The sequence below is a fragment of the Rhizophagus irregularis genome, chromosome 16 (assembly GCF_026210795.1).
Source record: "Rhizophagus irregularis chromosome 16, complete sequence".
Classification (NCBI taxonomy): Eukaryota; Fungi; Glomeromycota; class Glomeromycetes; order Glomerales; family Glomeraceae; genus Rhizophagus; species Rhizophagus irregularis.
In genome coordinates this window covers 2,040,791-2,059,648 of record NC_089444.1, presented here as the reverse complement: position 1 = coordinate 2,059,648, position 18,858 = coordinate 2,040,791, and the positions used below count along the sequence as shown (strand labels likewise).

The 18,858-nt window shown below is 27.7% G+C and overlaps 3 protein-coding genes across 3 annotated transcripts; 2 read left to right on the top strand and 1 right to left on the bottom strand.

The window, feature by feature from the left end:
- Positions 1-8,027: 8,027 nt before the first annotated feature.
- On the top strand, positions 8,028-8,601 carry OCT59_008220 (uncharacterized protein; the record flags this gene model as incomplete). Its single annotated transcript, XM_066142314.1, has 3 exons — positions 8,028-8,122; positions 8,196-8,269; positions 8,381-8,601. 3 exons carry the CDS (start codon positions 8,028-8,030, stop codon positions 8,599-8,601), a joined length of 390 nt encoding a protein of 129 aa, XP_065999207.1.
- Positions 8,602-9,318: 717 nt separating this feature from the next.
- OCT59_008219 (uncharacterized protein) lies at positions 9,319-9,811 on the bottom strand (the record flags this gene model as incomplete). The annotated part of the gene is made up of 2 exons (XM_025332158.2): positions 9,319-9,579; positions 9,662-9,811. The coding sequence occupies 2 exons, from the start codon at positions 9,809-9,811 to the stop codon at positions 9,319-9,321; spliced, it is 411 nt and encodes a 136-aa protein (XP_025176247.2).
- A 2,372-nt stretch (positions 9,812-12,183) lies between these two features.
- Positions 12,184-12,624, top strand: OCT59_008218 (uncharacterized protein; the record flags this gene model as incomplete). The annotated part of the gene is made up of 2 exons (XM_025326422.1): positions 12,184-12,378; positions 12,442-12,624. The coding sequence occupies 2 exons, from the start codon at positions 12,184-12,186 to the stop codon at positions 12,622-12,624; spliced, it is 378 nt and encodes a 125-aa protein (XP_025176246.1).
- Positions 12,625-18,858: the final 6,234 nt, after the last annotated feature.

The following is an 18,858-nucleotide window of genomic DNA, read 5'->3' as shown; positions in this document are numbered from 1 at the left end:
CGTAATTTTATGATTTGTAATATTCCGTAATTTTGCGGTTCGCAATATTTCGTAATTTTACATAATATTTCATAAGTTTTCAGACCCGCTACAAGTTTGCGTAAGCGTAATATTTTATAACTTTTTAAAATATTTCAAAATATTACTATATGCAAGGTTTCATAATTTTACGATTCGTAATATTCCATAATTTAGAGCTCTGAATCAAGTCAGGTCAACCCAGATGACCCATCAGATTGACCCGAATTTTTCAGATCAGATCAGAAAATTGGTGAACTAATATCGGGTCAGATTAAATATTTAACCCGATCTGATCAACCCAGATTAAAATCAGTTAAATATAGTGTAACCTAAATTGATAAATAAATAGATTATCAATTCCGTTAACAATCTTTTTTTTAAAAAATTTTTTTCAAACTTTACTATTTACATGATGTCTGGAGAGAAACGTAATAATGAATTTGGTGAATCTTCTAATCCCAAACGTTATCACTATAAAAATGAAGAAGAAGAAGAACTTCAAGATATTCCTGATTTGGATACAGAAATTCAAAATGATAATCAACTTGAAAATAAAGTAGATGATACTTCAAATTCAGTTCTAAGTACATTAGATGAAACTAATAAAAAAACAAGTATCGTATGGAATCATTTTGATAAATTTAAAGATGATAAAGGAGTAATATGGGCGAAATGCCGATATTGTGGGTAAATAATTATTAATTAATTATTTTTTTTATTTTATAAGCGTAATTACACCTGCTAAATAAAATTTTATTTTAACTTAAATTTAAAATATTAATAGAGGGGGTAAATATAATATGAATAATGGAGGTTCAACGGGAAATTTAAAACGTCATCTAAAATTACATCCAGACAAATTCGATCCCTCCATGGCAAAACAGGCAGAATTTATGAAAAATTTTTTACAAGAGGGTAATCCACAAATGGTATGTAAATATAATAAATATTTTCAAGTTTTTTAGATATAAGTAACTAACTTATTTAATTTATTGTAGACGTTTACTAATAAAAATTTTCGTGATAAACTTGCTTTATGGGTTGTTGCAGATGATCAACCATTTACCGTTGTTGAATCTGATGAATTTCATGATCTAATTAAACTATGTAACCCAATGGCATTAATTCCATTAGCAGATACAGTTAGAAATGATGTTTTAGATACTTTTAAAAATTATCAAACAACTATGCAAAATTTACTGCAGGTTAGTAAAAATTAAAAAAATCTATAAATTACTAAATTATTAATTAATTACTAAAATAACTACTTTAATTAAAGAATTCTCCAGGAAAAATAAGCTTTGCATTAGACAGGTGGACCTCTCCAAATGTTATTAGCTTTCTTGGAATAACCTGTCACTATATTGATGCTGATTGGGATTTAAAGGATATTCTTGTCGATTTTGTTGATCTTTCTGGTCCTCACTCGGGTGAAAATCTAGCAAATGTATTCACAAAATGTCTTCAGGATAAAAAAATTCTCACAAAAGTTAGTATTTTTTTATTATAAAAATATAAAATAATTATGATACTAATAATACAATATATTTAATTAGATTCTAGCAATAACGACGGATAATGCAGCAAATAATGATACTTTTTTTAAAGAGTTCGAAAAAGTATGCAATGAAAATCGTATAGATTTTCACTATAAACGAAATCATGTGAGGTGTGTTGCACATATAATAAATCTTGCCGTTTAAGAAATATTGAAACATATTAAAGCTGGAGAAGCGCAAGATGAAGATTCTATTTTAGAAAATCTTTCAAGTGGAACGATTAGCACAAATAAAGTAATACCTAGGGTAAGAAGTAAATAAAAAAATAATACATTCGTATTGTAATTACTAACACTTCACACTTATAAATTATTTAGTTGAGGAAACTTATTGTAAAAATACGATCCTGGCCACAGCGTCGTGATCGATTTTTCCGTCAATGCAATCTTAACCCAAATTTTAAAACATTAAATCTTATTTTGGACGTTAAGATGCGCTGGAATTCTACCTATCTAATGTTACAACGCGCCTTTGAACTTCAGGAAGTAAGTATAACATTATAATTAACTATATTTAAATAAATAGTATATTAATTTATTAAATTTTTTATAGCCCCTTGAAGAAATTACAGCTATTGATCGTGAATTAGAAGAATTTACTATTTTTACAGATGAATGGGAAATAATTAAAGAATTATGCCGCATATTTGAGGTAAATTTTTTCATTTATTTTATCGCTTATTTATTAAATTATACTAATTATTTATTATAATTTGTAATTTTAAATTTTTCACAAAGCCACTGAGCATATGTCTAAATCAAATTTCATTACACTCTCCTCATCTATTCCTGTCTATAATGTTTTGTTAGATCACCTTGAAAAACTGCTAGATACAAATGATCGTAACTTCTGCCCTAATTTAGAAGTGCGAAATGCTTTAAGAAAAGGATACAAAAAACTTAAAGTATATTATGCCAAGACAGATGATTCCTATGTTTATCCAATCGCTACAAGTAATTATTTTTATTTTTTTTTACTAAAAACTACTTAATATTATTTATTAACTCTTATAAATTTTTAAGTATTTGATCCACGAGTAAAATTAAAGTACTATCAACAGCAGGATTGGGAACAAGAATATATTGATGCTGCACAAAAAATTGTTACAGATACATATAACAAGAATTACAAAAATAATTTATGTCCTAATTTTGTTGATGAATCTGAAGATCAGAATGATTTTTTCGGTATTTTTAATTTAGACAATAATCATGACGAAGATGAACTAGAAGAATATCTTCGAAAACCTGTTGTTGCATTTAAAACAGATCCACTACAATAGTGGAAAGTAAGTAATTCTTTAATATAATTTTAAACAACTGCATATATATTAATTAAAAATGTTGTACATAGGCGCATGAAGCCACTTTTCCACATCTTGCAAATATGGCACGAGACTTCTTAGCGATTCCAGGTAAAAGTAATTTTTTTTAAATTTTTTTTTTTAACTTTCTTATAATTTTTAATTGCAGGATCAAGTGTGCCTGTTGAAAGGATATTCTCTAGTGGAACTGATTTGATAATAAAAAGGCGCTCTAGTTTAAATCAAGAATCAATTCGAGTCTGCATGTGTCTTAAAAACTGGATCAATAAGGCAATAAAATTAATATAAATTATTTATTTTAATTAATTATTTAAATATTAATACGTAATCATTTTTTATATAGAAATTTATAAATAATAATAATTAAGAATTTACTTTGTTGTAGTAGAGTTAAATAGTTTTAAAGTTTATATAATATAATTGTTGTAATAATGCATTAATATGAATAAATTTGCGAAATTTGCTAAATAAATTATACAAATTAATAAATTAAAAATCTGGTACGAAGTCTGTAATCCTAAAAGTAAAAGTAAACCGTCTATAAAAATTAAAAAGAAGATAATAAAGAATGTTAATTAATGTTTTTAAATTAAAAAAAAATAAAAATTTTAAAAACAATTATATACCTCAGTAGTAGATATACATTATTCTAATATTTAAATCAAGAAATTCAGCATTTCAGCTGAACAAACATCTAAAAAAAAGAAATTTTTAATCGACAAAAATATTTTTGACTTTTGCAATGGGTCAGATCGGGTCAGATCGGGTATCCGATCCAACCTGTTTCAGGTCAACTTTTTGCCTAACCTGAAAAAATCAATCAGGTCAGGTCAGATCAATTACCCGACCCAACTCGACCCATTCGGAGCTCTACTATAATTTTACTGCGTAATATTTCGCAACTTTTTAAAATATTTCAAAATTCTATGATGCATAATGCTCCATAATTTGATGATTCGTAATATTCTGTGATTTTATATAACTTAATATTTTGTAATGTTTCAAAATATTTTAATAAATAATACTTCATTTTCTGTACTATAAGTTTATATAATGTATGTTTTATTAGATATAATTTTATTAAATCATAAGAAATTACAAGTATTTATTAATATATACAGAATACATAAAAGTAAAAAAAGAAAGAGTAAAGAGTAACAATATTATTAGACATAAAAAGAAGAGAAACAGTTATAGTAATGTTAGTATTAGATATAAAGATAAAAGAAATATTGTTATTATTGTTAGTATTAAGGTAAAAAGAGTTAAAGAAACAGTAAAAGGAGTAAAAGAAACATGGATATTATTGTTAGTATTAAAGTACAAGTAAAAAGGAATAAAGGAAACGTAGATAGTATTGTTAGTATTACGACATAAAGTAACAAAGAGGTAAAAAAAAATGCGTTAATATTAAAATAATTAGTATTAATAAATAAATATTTCTATACCTGCAAAGTAATTGAACAAAAGAATAAAAAAATAAAGAGAAAGGAAAAAATAAACATGTTGTTAGTATTGTTAGTATCGTTAATATTAAAGTACAAGTAAAAAGGAATAAAGGAAACATGGATATTATTGTTAGTATTACGATACAAAGTAACAAAGAGGTAAAAAAAAATGAAAATAATTAGTATTAATAAACAAATATTTCTATACCTGCAAAGCAATAAATTATGAAATATATGTAAATATATTGTATATAATTAAAGAAATAATAGAAAGAAGAGACAAAAAAATTAAAAATATTGAACAAAAGAATAAAGAAATAAGAGACAAAAATAAATAAGACAAAAAACGCATGCATGATTAAATGATTAATTGCCGATCCGCATGTGATAGGTAGAAATTTTGTATAACTACTGCGGGGCTATGATTTATAATTAAAATTAACCCGTTCTGAATCTCGCGTTCCCCAATTTTAAAATGTCAAAAGAACACTTTACTCCTAGAAAACTTGTTACTATTGGTAGCCTGGTGCCAGAACTTCATTATGGTCCTTTTTTACGAGATTGGTGGTATTTTTCTGACTCTTAAATTCAAGATTCTCATATTTATGCTATTCCAATAAGACTTGGCTTTCAAGTTGCTTTAAAATTCAATCAAAAACACTTTATTATTAGAATAGTTCGCAACTTAGAAAATCCAAATATACCAGGTTTCATTTGTGAAGGAGAAGGAATTAATAGTGGAGTTTTATCTAGTTCTTCTGCTGCTATTAATACTATTTATGGACGTGTATTTGGTAATAAAAGTAAAACAAAATATCTGGGAGCAACAATGTTAGGTTTTCATAATCCTTATATGATTCAACAAATGCTCAATAATGTAGATTTTCGTCCTTTTACTATTTGTTTATATGGTATTAAAATTTTTATGGCGTCTATTCCAGATAATAATAATTACGAAGGATTTGCATCTAGTTTTATGTATAAATACAAACAAAAACAAAGCGTAATATGGCAAAAGATTGAAGGAGGATTGTTTTCAATTAGTATTTTTCAAGATGGTGAAATGGTAAAACAATTTCAAGATATAACAGCTTCTTCAGTTTGGAATCAAACTAATTTATTGCGAAATTGTGATGGAGTTGATCTTTTTGGAATTAACCATCCACTTGTGCAGTTCAAGTTTAAAGAACAATATGAAAGATTATTCCCTAAGACCTGTACTCTTGATGATTGGAATAATGAAAGAATTATGCGACACATGTTCAAATTATATCTAAAAAAGCATGTGCCCAGAAATGAAGATCTTTGGTATCGTGTTTTGTATCATTGGTATAATCAAAAAAGTACTATTATTGAAATAAAAAGTTTTATTTGTGATGTTTATAATGATAATCATAAAATTAGTATGCGTGAATTTCGAGCATGGAGAGCAATGTTTGAGGCAATTGGATGTAAAAATATTACCCCATTTGAAAGAGATATTTCTGATGTAAGTATTATTATTAAAACTGATCCCATTTTTTATTCACTATTTAATTACAAAATATTCTTGTAGATGGAATTTTGGAGCCGTGCTAAAGATCCTAAAGGTGATATTGAAACAATATTCAATTTATTTTCAAATGGACTTTTGAATACCAAACTAAATTCAACAATAAGAAATAATGAATTTGAAAATTACAAAGACACTACAAATGTTTTTTGGTATTCATTGCGTGAAAGTCTTGATTCTAATCCTAATGGTTCAAATGGAAAAATTCGAATTTTATCAATAGTTGCAGAGAATTTTATATACGAGGAATTGATGGAAAATTTACAGGTACCTTTTTTTAAGGTCACATGATTTACAGACACGATAAATTGATATTATTTATTATATAATATATACTAAATAACAAGAATATATTTTCTTAAATTTCACCAAAAACAATTCATGCTGCTCATGAACATCACCGTAAAAATAGTCCAGGATGTAAAGCCCTTGATAAGCCTATTATTGTTCATAAAAAAATGGCCGAAATTAAAGAAAGAGAATTTGAATTATTTTTTGCTGATAAAGCAAACGTAAATATGAGTTCATATCATATTGACAAAAAGACACAATTACCTGTTCTCTATCTTAAAGACCAAAAAAGTGCATTATGGGAAAAATTCTCAGCTATATATCCTGATGGAATGAAACGAACTTCCTTTATAGCTCGTTTACAAAATGGATGATTCAAATATCGGGATGATTTAGGAGGACTTTGTCTTATTTGTAATGATTATGCTTATCAACCATTTGAAGATTTGATTAAATTAGTATCAAATAATATTGTGGATAAAAAAATAAAGGTAAAAAACGTTGAATAATTACCTTGTATTATTATTTCATACAAATTCTAATTATAAACAGTATTATTATTAGAATGAATTGATAACTCAACTGGAAATGCTTCGCCGTCACTTAAAAAAAGATTACGAAAATGAATTATTAGTATATAATAATGGCACAACAAAACATGTGGATTGCATAAATCACTGTTTACTGTATGCATTTGGCGAATGTGTAGAGCAACATTATTCACGTTGTACAGCATGTGATCAACTTTTTGAAGTTTTTACAACTCTGTCTCATATATTAGGGGATCCACACAATACATTACTTTCAGAATATCGGGAAAAACTCACCTGCTACCTTGCTCATCAAACACGAAAAAGATATTTGAGTGCACAGTTCAACGCGGCATTAGATGAGTTAGATGATCATGGTGCTGTCATCATAGTTGATTACAAAATGCGCATTCTTCCTACAACAGCAAGAGAAACCAAAAGTGAATTTTTTGGTAAAAGGGGTTGGACACTTCATACAACTCTTGTTTTTCAAAAAAAAGACAATGAAAAAATGGACGTCCAAGCATATGACCATTGGTCTTGTGACACTAAACAAGATGCCTGGTTTACAGCATCTTGCTTTGAAGCTGTATTTAATACCATAAATCCTCGTCCACATTGGATTAAAATTATTTCTGACAATGGAGGTCATTATCATAATTCTGAGCTAATGGCTATCATAAGTCATTGGTATGATTGGTATGGAGTTGAAGTACGTGGGTGGATATTTTTGGAACCTGGTGAGGCAAAAACTACTGTAGATTCGCACCATGCAACGGTATGTCAACTGTTGTTTGGTTTCTTTATAATTTTTGTATATTCAAAATATTTTATTTATATAAATAAAAAAGATTGCTCATGCAATAAAGCGATATGTTCGAATTGGTTGTGAACTTACATCAGGTCAAGATATTGAAAGAGCAATAGAAGAATTGAGTGGAACTTCAGTTGCTCAAATTGAACCTAATCGGAATAAAAATAATAACATGATTTTGGAAAAATCATGGTATGAATATTATTTTATTACTAAAATTTATTGGAATTTCCTTACAATCTCGTCATTATTTCACATTTCTTAAATAGCAACGCTAATAATAAAAAAACTAAGACTATACCTGGCATTTCCAAATGGTTTGTGTAGGATTGGCCAATAACTGGAAAGGCTGCAGGTTATGTTAGAGCAAAATCGCTTCCAAACATTGGAGAATGGACAGAATTTTCACCTGCTGACATAAGAACATTTTGTGGTGAAATAAATCGTCCTAATCCTGAATATACAGCACCCACAAAACCAAAGACACCATGGTTAACATCATTGTCAATAAAAAAGATATACAAAAATCATTTGAACATGATGAAACACAAAATTCACTAAATCCAACATCAGGTCAAATGGGGTGGGTAATTTGAATTTTTCTCTTTATAAAATAAAAAAAATAAAATGAATACTAACAATTCGAATATTGATAGGGTTGATGCAGATTTTCCGTTGAAACCTAGTTGGTCGTTAAAAGAAAATCAGAAAATGGGTAACAAAGGGGGAGGTAAACGCATAAGCAAGAAAGTTGTACAATACTTACAGGCTTATTTTTACGCGGGTAATCTCAATCCAAAAGACTGATACACTGCTGAAAAAATGCATGAAAGCCTGTTAGAATTAGTACGCGAAAAGGAACTTAGCGTTGAAGATATTCCAGAGATAAAAACGATAAAAGGATGGATAGGAAGATATAGTGCTTCCTCTAAAAAAGAAATGTCTGAAAAAGCATTGGAGCAAAATGCAATTGAAGAAAATAATTTTGTTGCACGTCAGGAAGAAATAGATACTGAAAGTACTACTCACAGTAGAGCCAAAAAGCGGCAAAAAAGAAGCTAAATATAATGTATTTTGAATTTTTTAAACCTTTATATAAACTGAAAAGTATTATGAAATCTGCTGTTCCCTTATATAAAACTCTTTAAAATGAAATGAAAAAAAAACTTATTATTATTTTAGTGGCTTTTTTAACATGTAGTACATGACGTTATTTAATATCTACTTTTAATAACAAATGCGTCAAATTTTTTGGTTAACGCAAAGTGATGGAATTAGCAGTGATCTACATTAAATTGCCCCACGTTTTACTATGTTAATTCCTACCCATTATATACGAATCGGCAATTAAATCACATGCAAAGATCAGCCTAATTTTGATTGGCCAGAAAATACGATATCATAAATTACAGAAATCTGCATTTTAAAAAATCATGTACATCGTACAGAAATTGTATATGCACAATTACTAAATATATTCCCTTATGATAAATTAAAAATTATTAACACAAATTCAACACAAATTTAACAAATTTAACGAAATTTGGCCAAAATTAACAAAATTAACAAAATTTGGCCAAAATTAACAAAATTTTACCAGAATTATCAACACAAATTAAACACAAATTGAACACAAATTTCAGTCACGATTTATTTATGTCACGCCTGTGTTGTTAAGAATTAAATAAATAAATCTGCAATCATTTTATTTATTAAAACTATATTTTATTTATTATGGTAAAAAAAATGCTATTATTTGATACATGTAAAAAATGATATTTATTTCTTACGCAACTCATAATTCTCTATTAAACTATTTACATACTGACCATCTTCCTCGGTGTTATAAGAGTCACTAGAAAGTATATCATTGTCAGCTATGCCATCGTTAGCTGCATCATCATTAGGCCTACCATTGTTAGTCACACCATTGTCAGCCGCACCTGCTTCATCATCAGCTGCTCTATCACCACTATCATCTACATCATTACCATCATGAGAATCATTATCTGAATGTGTAAATTTATCCCTATTTTCCAACTTTTACTAAAAATCAACAAATAAATAAATAAACTGTAATTCAAATAATTCACATTTTGCAAATTGTAAATTAAAAACTTACTAAGTTGTTGATTATCTTCGACTTCATTATACTTTCGCTCATTTGAATGTTTTGATTATTAGGATTTAAGTACGTTTCACATATGCTAATTGCCGGTGAGACGAATAGTTGTGAAGTCCGGTGAGGATGTTGAGTGGAGTACGGTAACATTTGTCAGTATATAACATAAAAGGTGTGAAGCGTACTCAGGTGATGAATAGCAGTTCGGCCCACTCTTAATCACGTATTTGGCCTGTCGTATTATTTATCACTTGAGTAAACTGTCACACAAGAGACCGTACTCCACTTATCATCACCACTGGATTCCACAACTTTCTGTATCACTCACTAATCGCATACGCTATTTGTGTTTTTGAGGGATTTTTATTTTCTTTTCGCAACTTATCAATTATCAGTGACATATATGTCATAGGTTGCCCATCTTTAACCTTTTTAAATAGATTGTTGTAACATCTTTTCACCTTCGGCTTACTCTTCCATTCCTGAATCTTTGACGGACTAGCCTGAGTGTTAATAGACAGTAATTTATGCCCAGTTGTTTTAAAAACAGAATACATAACATCTTTGACTCTAGACTATACATGCTGCCCAAATTATTTTGGGATGCCATAATTATAATTTGGGATGCCATAATTCATTCGGTTTATATATAATTTACTATGTAAAGTGCCAAAATAATTTGGGATGCCATAATTGAATTTGGGATTTTACTTATAATTATGGCAGTCCAAAATAATTTGGGTGGCATGTATACTCTAGACGTGAACGTCTCTCGTATGCTTCTATGTTGTTATACTAACTATTAAAAAAAAAATATTAGTATGAAATTTAATAAAATTTATAATCGCTTTAACTTACAATCAGGGCAATTTTTTTTTTGAAAAAAATAATCCATTGATTTTTTTTGAACTGGCATATAAATTCCAGGTTTTTGTCTTTTAAATATTTTTCAGTAGCAAGTTTGTACTCGTCTTGCGAAGGATAAACAAAATTTTCAAATAAAATTTTTGACATTTTCTTAACGAGCTCCTAATCAAATGAGGTTAGCATTTCAGGTTTACATTTATAAAATAATATTCATCTTTATTACCTTTACATACTCCAGATCTATTGTATTATTATTATTTTTGTTATCATTGTTGAGCTTTTTTTTTATGCCCAAGAGACGGGTTTCAAGATTTTTTTGTCTGGTGATAAAAACTTTAAGCTTAGAAATTATTTGCGAATTTGGTTCTTAATAGTTTTTCTATTGTTTTTTTATTAACTTTAACAATAAAATACAATTTAACTATATATTATATAATTTTTTATAAAGAATATGATACATATCATATTATATATACCTTCAACATTATCGTCTGATAATCTTATTCATTTCTCGGCTTCACTATTCTTCTCAGTATTACGTCTTGAGATTCTTTCGTTATCATCAATATTTCATTTTTTGCCACATTTTGTAGCCATTGGAATAATATATGAGGGAGGAGATTTGAACTAAATTCGAAAAGGAGAAAAAGATATTACTAGAAATTTGAAGAAGAACTAGAAATACGAAAGGAGAAAAATATATGAGAAAAAGGGAAAGTCATGAACCAGAAGTTTGAAAATAAGGAACTAAAAATACGAAAAAGGGGAATACATAAATCAGAGGTTCAGAAAAAAGAGGCAAGCTGTCATAATGTCATTTCTGCCATTCAGTCCATTCTATACTAAAAAAGAAAAAAACTTGCGAAATATTGCAAAAAATGGATGAACTAATGTGAAATATTATGAAAAATGAATGAACTAATGCAAAAATTTTGCATCGTGATATTACAAAAAAAATTGTAACACTTTTATGAGAGAATTTTTAAAAAAACTCTCGTAAAAGCATATAGTACAATTGAAGTATTAATCAATACCCATTTATAAAAAAATAACATGTTACACATGTTGGAGCTTTTAAGCATGGCAAAAAAAAGTTGCAGCCAGTAAACTCATTTGGCTGATCAGATCTTGAGTGCTTATAACTGATTATCACATAAATTTGTGGCTGATCATCTATCCATTATTGTAAAATGTGTTAAGCCAATAAATTTGCAGCTGATTATCAGATGATTAGCCAATTGAATAAGCTGTATTAGCCATCCAGATTCTTAAAGCCCGTTACAGCAAATTCAAAATATGCGAAACACTCAGCACTTTTGCTGTCAGGTTCGCAGATTAGCAGATTACCGGCAAGTTGAAATAGTAAACAAAATAATAAACAATATTTATATGTTATATCATAAACTTGTTACATTTATTTTTAGATTTGCCAACCCACGAACTTGGCAAGTTTCCAGTAGCAAAATTGCTGAGTGTTTCGCATATTTAAATTTTGCTATAATGCGTAAATTTGCAAATTCTTGCAGCCAGTTCCATTCATTAATGCGTAAATTTGTGTAGTCGTAGTAATATAATTTTATTAGCACACAAAATCTCATATAAATTGAATAGTGAATTGATACTTTTCATCAAATTTGACGTGTTAATTTAGCAACATGAGTTTCAAATGTCCCCTTTGTATGCGAATATTCAGTCAACGCTTTGCATATACTCAATATACCCAAAAATACTTAAAAAATGTAGAAGTAGAAGTAGAAGATAATGATGATAACAATGATAGTGAAAAATATAGTAGTGAAATAGATACAAGAAGTAATCTAAGTAGTGAATATAAAAATGATAAAGTTGTGGTAATTATGTTATTCCAGATTATTCTTTTTAAAGCTCTTAAGAAAAAGCTCAAATTATATTAGGTGGATAATGATAATGATATACAAAATATGTCATTTGACAGTATTGAAAGTGCAATATCAAAGATGAGCCTTGAAGATAGTAACTTTGAAAATATATTAGATTCATCTGAAGAGCCTGAAATTTTTGAAGAACCCAAAAATCTCAATACCAAAACTTGCACAGAATTTTCTAATAATGCTTAGATCTAATGTTATTAGTAACAAAATATAAAATAAACAATAAAGGTGGTAATGAAATAATATGTTTTTTTAATAAACATTCAAATCTTACAGAATCACCATTACCAAAAAATATTGAACAGGGATGAGCATTTATGAATAATATGAAGTTTTTTAATCTAGAATTTAGTAAAGTTCTTATAACAAAACATAAGGATAAAGATTATTTTCTTTATTATCAAAACTTAATACAGTGCATCAAAAATATCTTAACTGTTCCTGACATAACACAAAATTTTGTGCTATCTTACGAAAACTATGAGGTAAATAGTAAATATTAGTTAATTCAATAATTTAAATAATATTTATTTTAATTTATTTATATTATTTTATAGTATAATAAAAAAAGTATTTACAGTGAACAAAACACTGGAAAATGATGGAAAACTATGCAAAAATCCTTACCTACTGGTTCCAAATTATTATCAATTATTTTATATTCAGATGCAACAATTACAGATACATTAGGAAAAAGTCAATTGCATCCAATATATATTACATTAGGTAATATCCCAATATGGCGTTGTAATAAACAGGATGCAAAGCAACTTTTGGAATATTTACCAATTTTAGAAGCTGCAAATAAAGATCTAGTTCATGATACCTTTCATAAATCTTTACGTCATTTACTAGAACTAATTATTTTATTAAAAAATGGTATAGACCTTTTTATAAATAATGAAAATACCTGGTTTTATCCTAGAATTTCAACTATTATTGCAGATTGGCCAGAAGCCGCAAGTTTTTGTTTAGTTTATAAATCCTCCAATTCAAGCCTTCTATGTCACTTCTGTTTAATTAAAAAGGACAATCTTGCAAATATAGACTTATCAGTTAATGATGTAATACTAAGAACTCATGATGAAATGCGTAAATATTTTGAAAATGATACACAAAAATCTGTTTGCATAGAATCTGTACCTAATTTTTTTTGGGATTTGCTGTAAGTATGCAAAAGTAAAAATAATTATAATAACATATATATATATTAATTATAAATATTTATATTATCAAGGAATATAAATATCTACTTGGCTACTGTTTCTGATAGAATGCATCATTTAGATTTGGGTTTATTTCATTATCAAATTATCTTCATGTGCGATGTCTTAAAATTGCAACATGTTAATGGTAATAAATTAGTTGAAGAAGTAGATTACCGTCTAGCAGCAATCCACGTTTTCCTGCCATTAAAATTTTTTCTAATGGACTGCAGTCAATTGTAAAATTAACTGCTAATGAATATCGAAGTTTGATGAAAGTCATAATATTTGTTATTAATAATTTATATGATGAAAATAATAATGAAGTAGATAATTTTGTAAATAATAATGATTTTGCGAAATTGTACAAATATTGGAATGAAATGTATATTATTTTAAGTAGATATGAAGAATTTAGTGAAAGTGACTTGGAGAAATTTAATGTATGTATTAAAAATTGAAAATTTAAATTAAATAAATTAAATTAATTTAAATTTTAGGATGCAATATATAGATAGGCCCGGATGCTTGTCAAGGCTTTTAAATTTGTTTCTCCTTCCAATTTGAAGTTACCTAAATTGCATTCATGGTAAGGTTGCTTGGTTAAACTCATTTTAACTTTTGACAAAAGTCTAAACTTTAATTAGTAATAGTTTAAACTATGACAAAAGGTTTGATAATAGCTAAATGTCTAAACTATGTCTAAACTTTCTAATTAATAAAATTTAAAATAAATAATTATTAATACATTATTATATATATTTAAATAAATTTTTTATAAATAAATATTATATAATTATTAATAAATATAGTTAGACTTTTATATAGTAACATTTCATATAGTTACATCATATAAAATTTCTCCTTATAATCATACCTTTGGGAAAATCCAATTTATATACTTATTATATAAAAAAACCTTTATATAATTACATCATAGTAAAAGCCTCTATATAGTTACCAATTTTTATAGAACTGATTAAATAACTATATAGAGATCTGACTGTACTAATAATAATATATAAAAAGTAAAATTATAAAACTGGTTATTAATTAAACTTACTATATATTTTAATATATATAATGATTTAAATAATTAATATAATGTATATTTTTTTTTTTTTTTTTTTAAATGTTGAATCATGTACCATTTTATTAGAATATATTCGGATTACATAATAATCACAAATATTCTATGAATGATACTTCCAGCACCAGGCCAGTCCGATCAAACATTAGATATTATACTACTAGTAGAATTAAGAATAAAAGTAATTAAAAGCAAACCAAAATAACCTACTATAAACTATAAACATAATAATTAAAATAAAAATAAAAAACACCAACAAATACAAAAATAAAAACAAAAATAAATATAAAAATAAAAATATTAATAAAATACAATTAGTAATAGAATATATGTCTGAAATTATAAATATAATTGAGAACAGAATAAGAATATTATTTTGGAACTATCAATCCAGTAATTTCTTGCTCATGTATAATGTAACCTTATCAACTTTCTTTTTTATCGGAATCCAATTCTCACATATGTATTTCCTTACAAAGGTATCCATTGATTTCTTTACCAAGGAGACTGACCTCTGTAATTGATCTATTTTTCCTGTTTGTAGATTTTTAACTTTATTTGAAAGTTTATTTGAATTGTCTTTTACTTTGGATTCTGAAGGTTGATTTGAATTGTCCTTTTCCTTGGATTCTGAAGTAATTTTATCTGTCCTGGAAATGCCTCTTCTTTTCATCTAAAATAACTTGTTCGCATCTTGGTTTCCATATTAATTCTTTAAATGCTAAGATAAATCTAATTAAAATATTAGCCATAAGTGTCTGTGCCTCTGTAAGAGATATTTTAAAATCTTTTTGTAATTTTGTTGTTAAAAGAGTTTCAACTTTCACTTCTAATGCCAACTGTTGAAACTTTTGAAATTTTTCTGATTTTGCTGTAACTCCTAATATATTTTGTAATACTTTTTTAATAAAATCTTCACCTTATCCTCTAATTTGTTTTTGTTTCAAGCATATAATTATAGATTCTTTTGTTGTAATCTCCAATATTTTTTTCCAAGCCACCTCATATGCCTGACATTCAAATAAATGATTCCAATTTTCTTTTTTATTACACTTCATAATACATTTCATTTCCTTGTAGAGTCTTGGTTTTCTAATTGCTAGAATAGATCCTAAAGAAAGGATTTGTGAAATAATTTTGCTATAAAGGTCCATAAATAGTTAAGTTGTATGCTAATGCAGTGAAATCCCTTGCAATAATGGAAAATAAGCCAAGTAACTTTCCAGTCTATCTGATTAACATTCCCATAACATAATTCCCTGATTATTTTTTAATAATGACCATTCAGTAGCTTCACCTGTAGCTAATATTTTCAAAATGAATCTTCTAATATTAACTTCAATAGAATTATCTATAAAAACAGGAAAGTAAGATATTATATTATTAATAAAATCTACATTATTCCTGAATAAATTGTTTCCACATTGGCCTTTCTTTGCTAATTTATCAGCTATATCATTGCCTGTTATGCCACTATGACCTTTTATTTTAACCAGCTTTAAATTTATAGCTGCTTCTTTGATCAACATAATTATTTTAATAATGATTAAATTATTAGTCTTTTTAAGCCATGTTCTAGTTGTTGAATTAAAAGCTGAATTAATTGAATTTATAGCACCTAAGCTGTCTGTATAAATAGTTACATTAGAATTTTCTGGTGCTGTCAATAATGCTAAGAAAATAGCTACTATTTCTGCCCTGGTTGATGATGGCCATAAAGATAGACATGAGTATACTGAAAATTCTCCTAATTCATTGTTTGTATAGAATGCTGCTCCTAAATCCACAGTAGTATTATCTGTTATATGTGAAAGATTGTTATTACTTATAGTTCGATTAGCTAGTGATCCATCTGTATAATATTCAATATTTTTCAATGACTTTAACTGATGTCTTATATTTGTAAGTTCTTGTTTAAGTGTATCTTGTTCTATCCATCGATTAATCCATAGGGCTAAATTGTCTCCATTCAAATTAATTGTGGGTATTTTTTCCAATTGTTGTATATCAATATTTTCTGAAATATTTTTGGCTCTATTTAGTGATTCCACTATATAATACCAGTCAATATGTGTGGTTGCACCTGTTGAAAAGTGAATAAAAATTGGTAATACTAATGCATTATGTTGATTTATTGTGATCATTTTTGGATGTTCCTGTTTCTGAATAATTGCTTTTTGAGGGTTATCTAAATATATTTCAATATTGCAAACTTCTATGTTTAAACATTCAATTTTTTCCCCATTTTTCTTAATATGTGTTCTTTTCTTAACAAATCCTATTGAGACTTCGTTGTTTTTATCTTTTATTATAACGTATGGGTGTTTTCGCTTGTGTTTTGATACTGGTTGTAATATATTACTCAGAAAATTAAACAAGGAATGTTTAGACATTTCTGGAGCTGATATTTTCTTGATCCATCGAGTTAATAATTGAAACCATTTAGCTATACGCCCTTTGGCTGATAGCCCTGCAATGAAACGATAACACGCCCAACTCATAGTATGTCCAGAAGGCAGTATTAATTGGCTAGCATATATGAGTGGATATGAATTTGAAGTTCCAATTTTTCGTAGTAAATTGAGACATCTATGTGTTATAAATATTTCTTTAATGAGCATATTTCCACCACTAATGATCCACGTTGACCTATTTATGTAATCTTGTTGTATGATAATATTTAATTTCCAGGCTGTAATAATATTATGTAGGCTTAGATTAGATTTTGCTTCTTGATGTCCCAGAAATAATGATCCTGATTCATGTTCAAAAATATTATCATGTATGGCCAGTCACAACTGTGCAGCCCTACATCTTATCATTATAGATCTAGATGCCAGTGAATTACTATTTATTAGATATGTAAAAGCAGTGATCTGATTTGCACATATTTGATCCTATGGATTATTAATTCCTAAAATATATCGATGATATAATGCTGATGTTGGATAGCTTCTAGGCAACCCACATATCTGCTTAACTAATTTGATCACTAGAGTAAATAAATGATTCCATTCATTTTCTGATAATGTCATTAATTGGGCTACATATACTACTCTTGGAATAAGAACGTGATTAATAAGATACGCAATATGTCCCACTGTAATGCGTTTTCTTCTAATAGGATTTAAAAATCTTTCAATTATATCTTGAAATCTTTTGATGGATCTTTTCCTTGAATTAGAAGAAGAAAAATAACATCCTAAATACCGTATCTCTTTATCTGTAGCTTGGACCTTTGAGTTATCACGTCCAATATTGATATATAACTCATCTCTAGGTAATTTATTTGGATTTATTACCATCAGCTCAGATTTTTTTCCATTTATATCTACATCATGGAGATAATAGAATTGTGTGGCTATATTAATTGATGCCTGAATTTTATCCCCTGAACTATCCAAATAACTTGTATCATTCATATAGGCTATAACTGGTACTCTTAGTCTATATTGTTGCCATGTTGATCGATCCTGAATGTCTGAGGGCCATGTATTCGCCATTTCATACCCTTGTTGCTGATTGCATGCTTGTTGAATAGCTACGAGTAATGGATCGTAAAAAATTCTCCAGAGAAGAGGTGAGATCGCATCACCCGATCAATACCATCTCCCCCTATGAAGGTTGGACTAGGGCCAAATGCTGTTATTACACTCATTTGTCTATTTTTGAATAATCCTGTAATCCATAAAATGAATTTTTCTGGTATGTCTAGCCTTCTTAGTGCTAGTTGTAAACTCTCCAGGCTAACTGAATCGTATGCTTTCATCATATCTTGGGTTACCACCCAAAGTTCTCGTCCATTCTCCCTTGCATCTTCTATTATATCATTCATTAAACGTAATGGTATTGCTGTGTCTTCCCCTTTAAGACCGCAAAAATTTAATCCGCGTAATACTTTATTATTTGTCAAAATTGTGCTTAATCGATTTGTTAATAATTTGGTTACAGATTTTCTGATATTATCTAACAACGCTATGGGACGTGTGTTGGCTAAAATATAATCAAATTTCTGCAGTTTTGGAATTGGATGAATGAGCGATTGTTTCCATTGTTCTGGCACAACTCCTAACTTCAAAGATAGATTAATGACCTTTAATATAATGGAACTAGATTTGTCTGAAA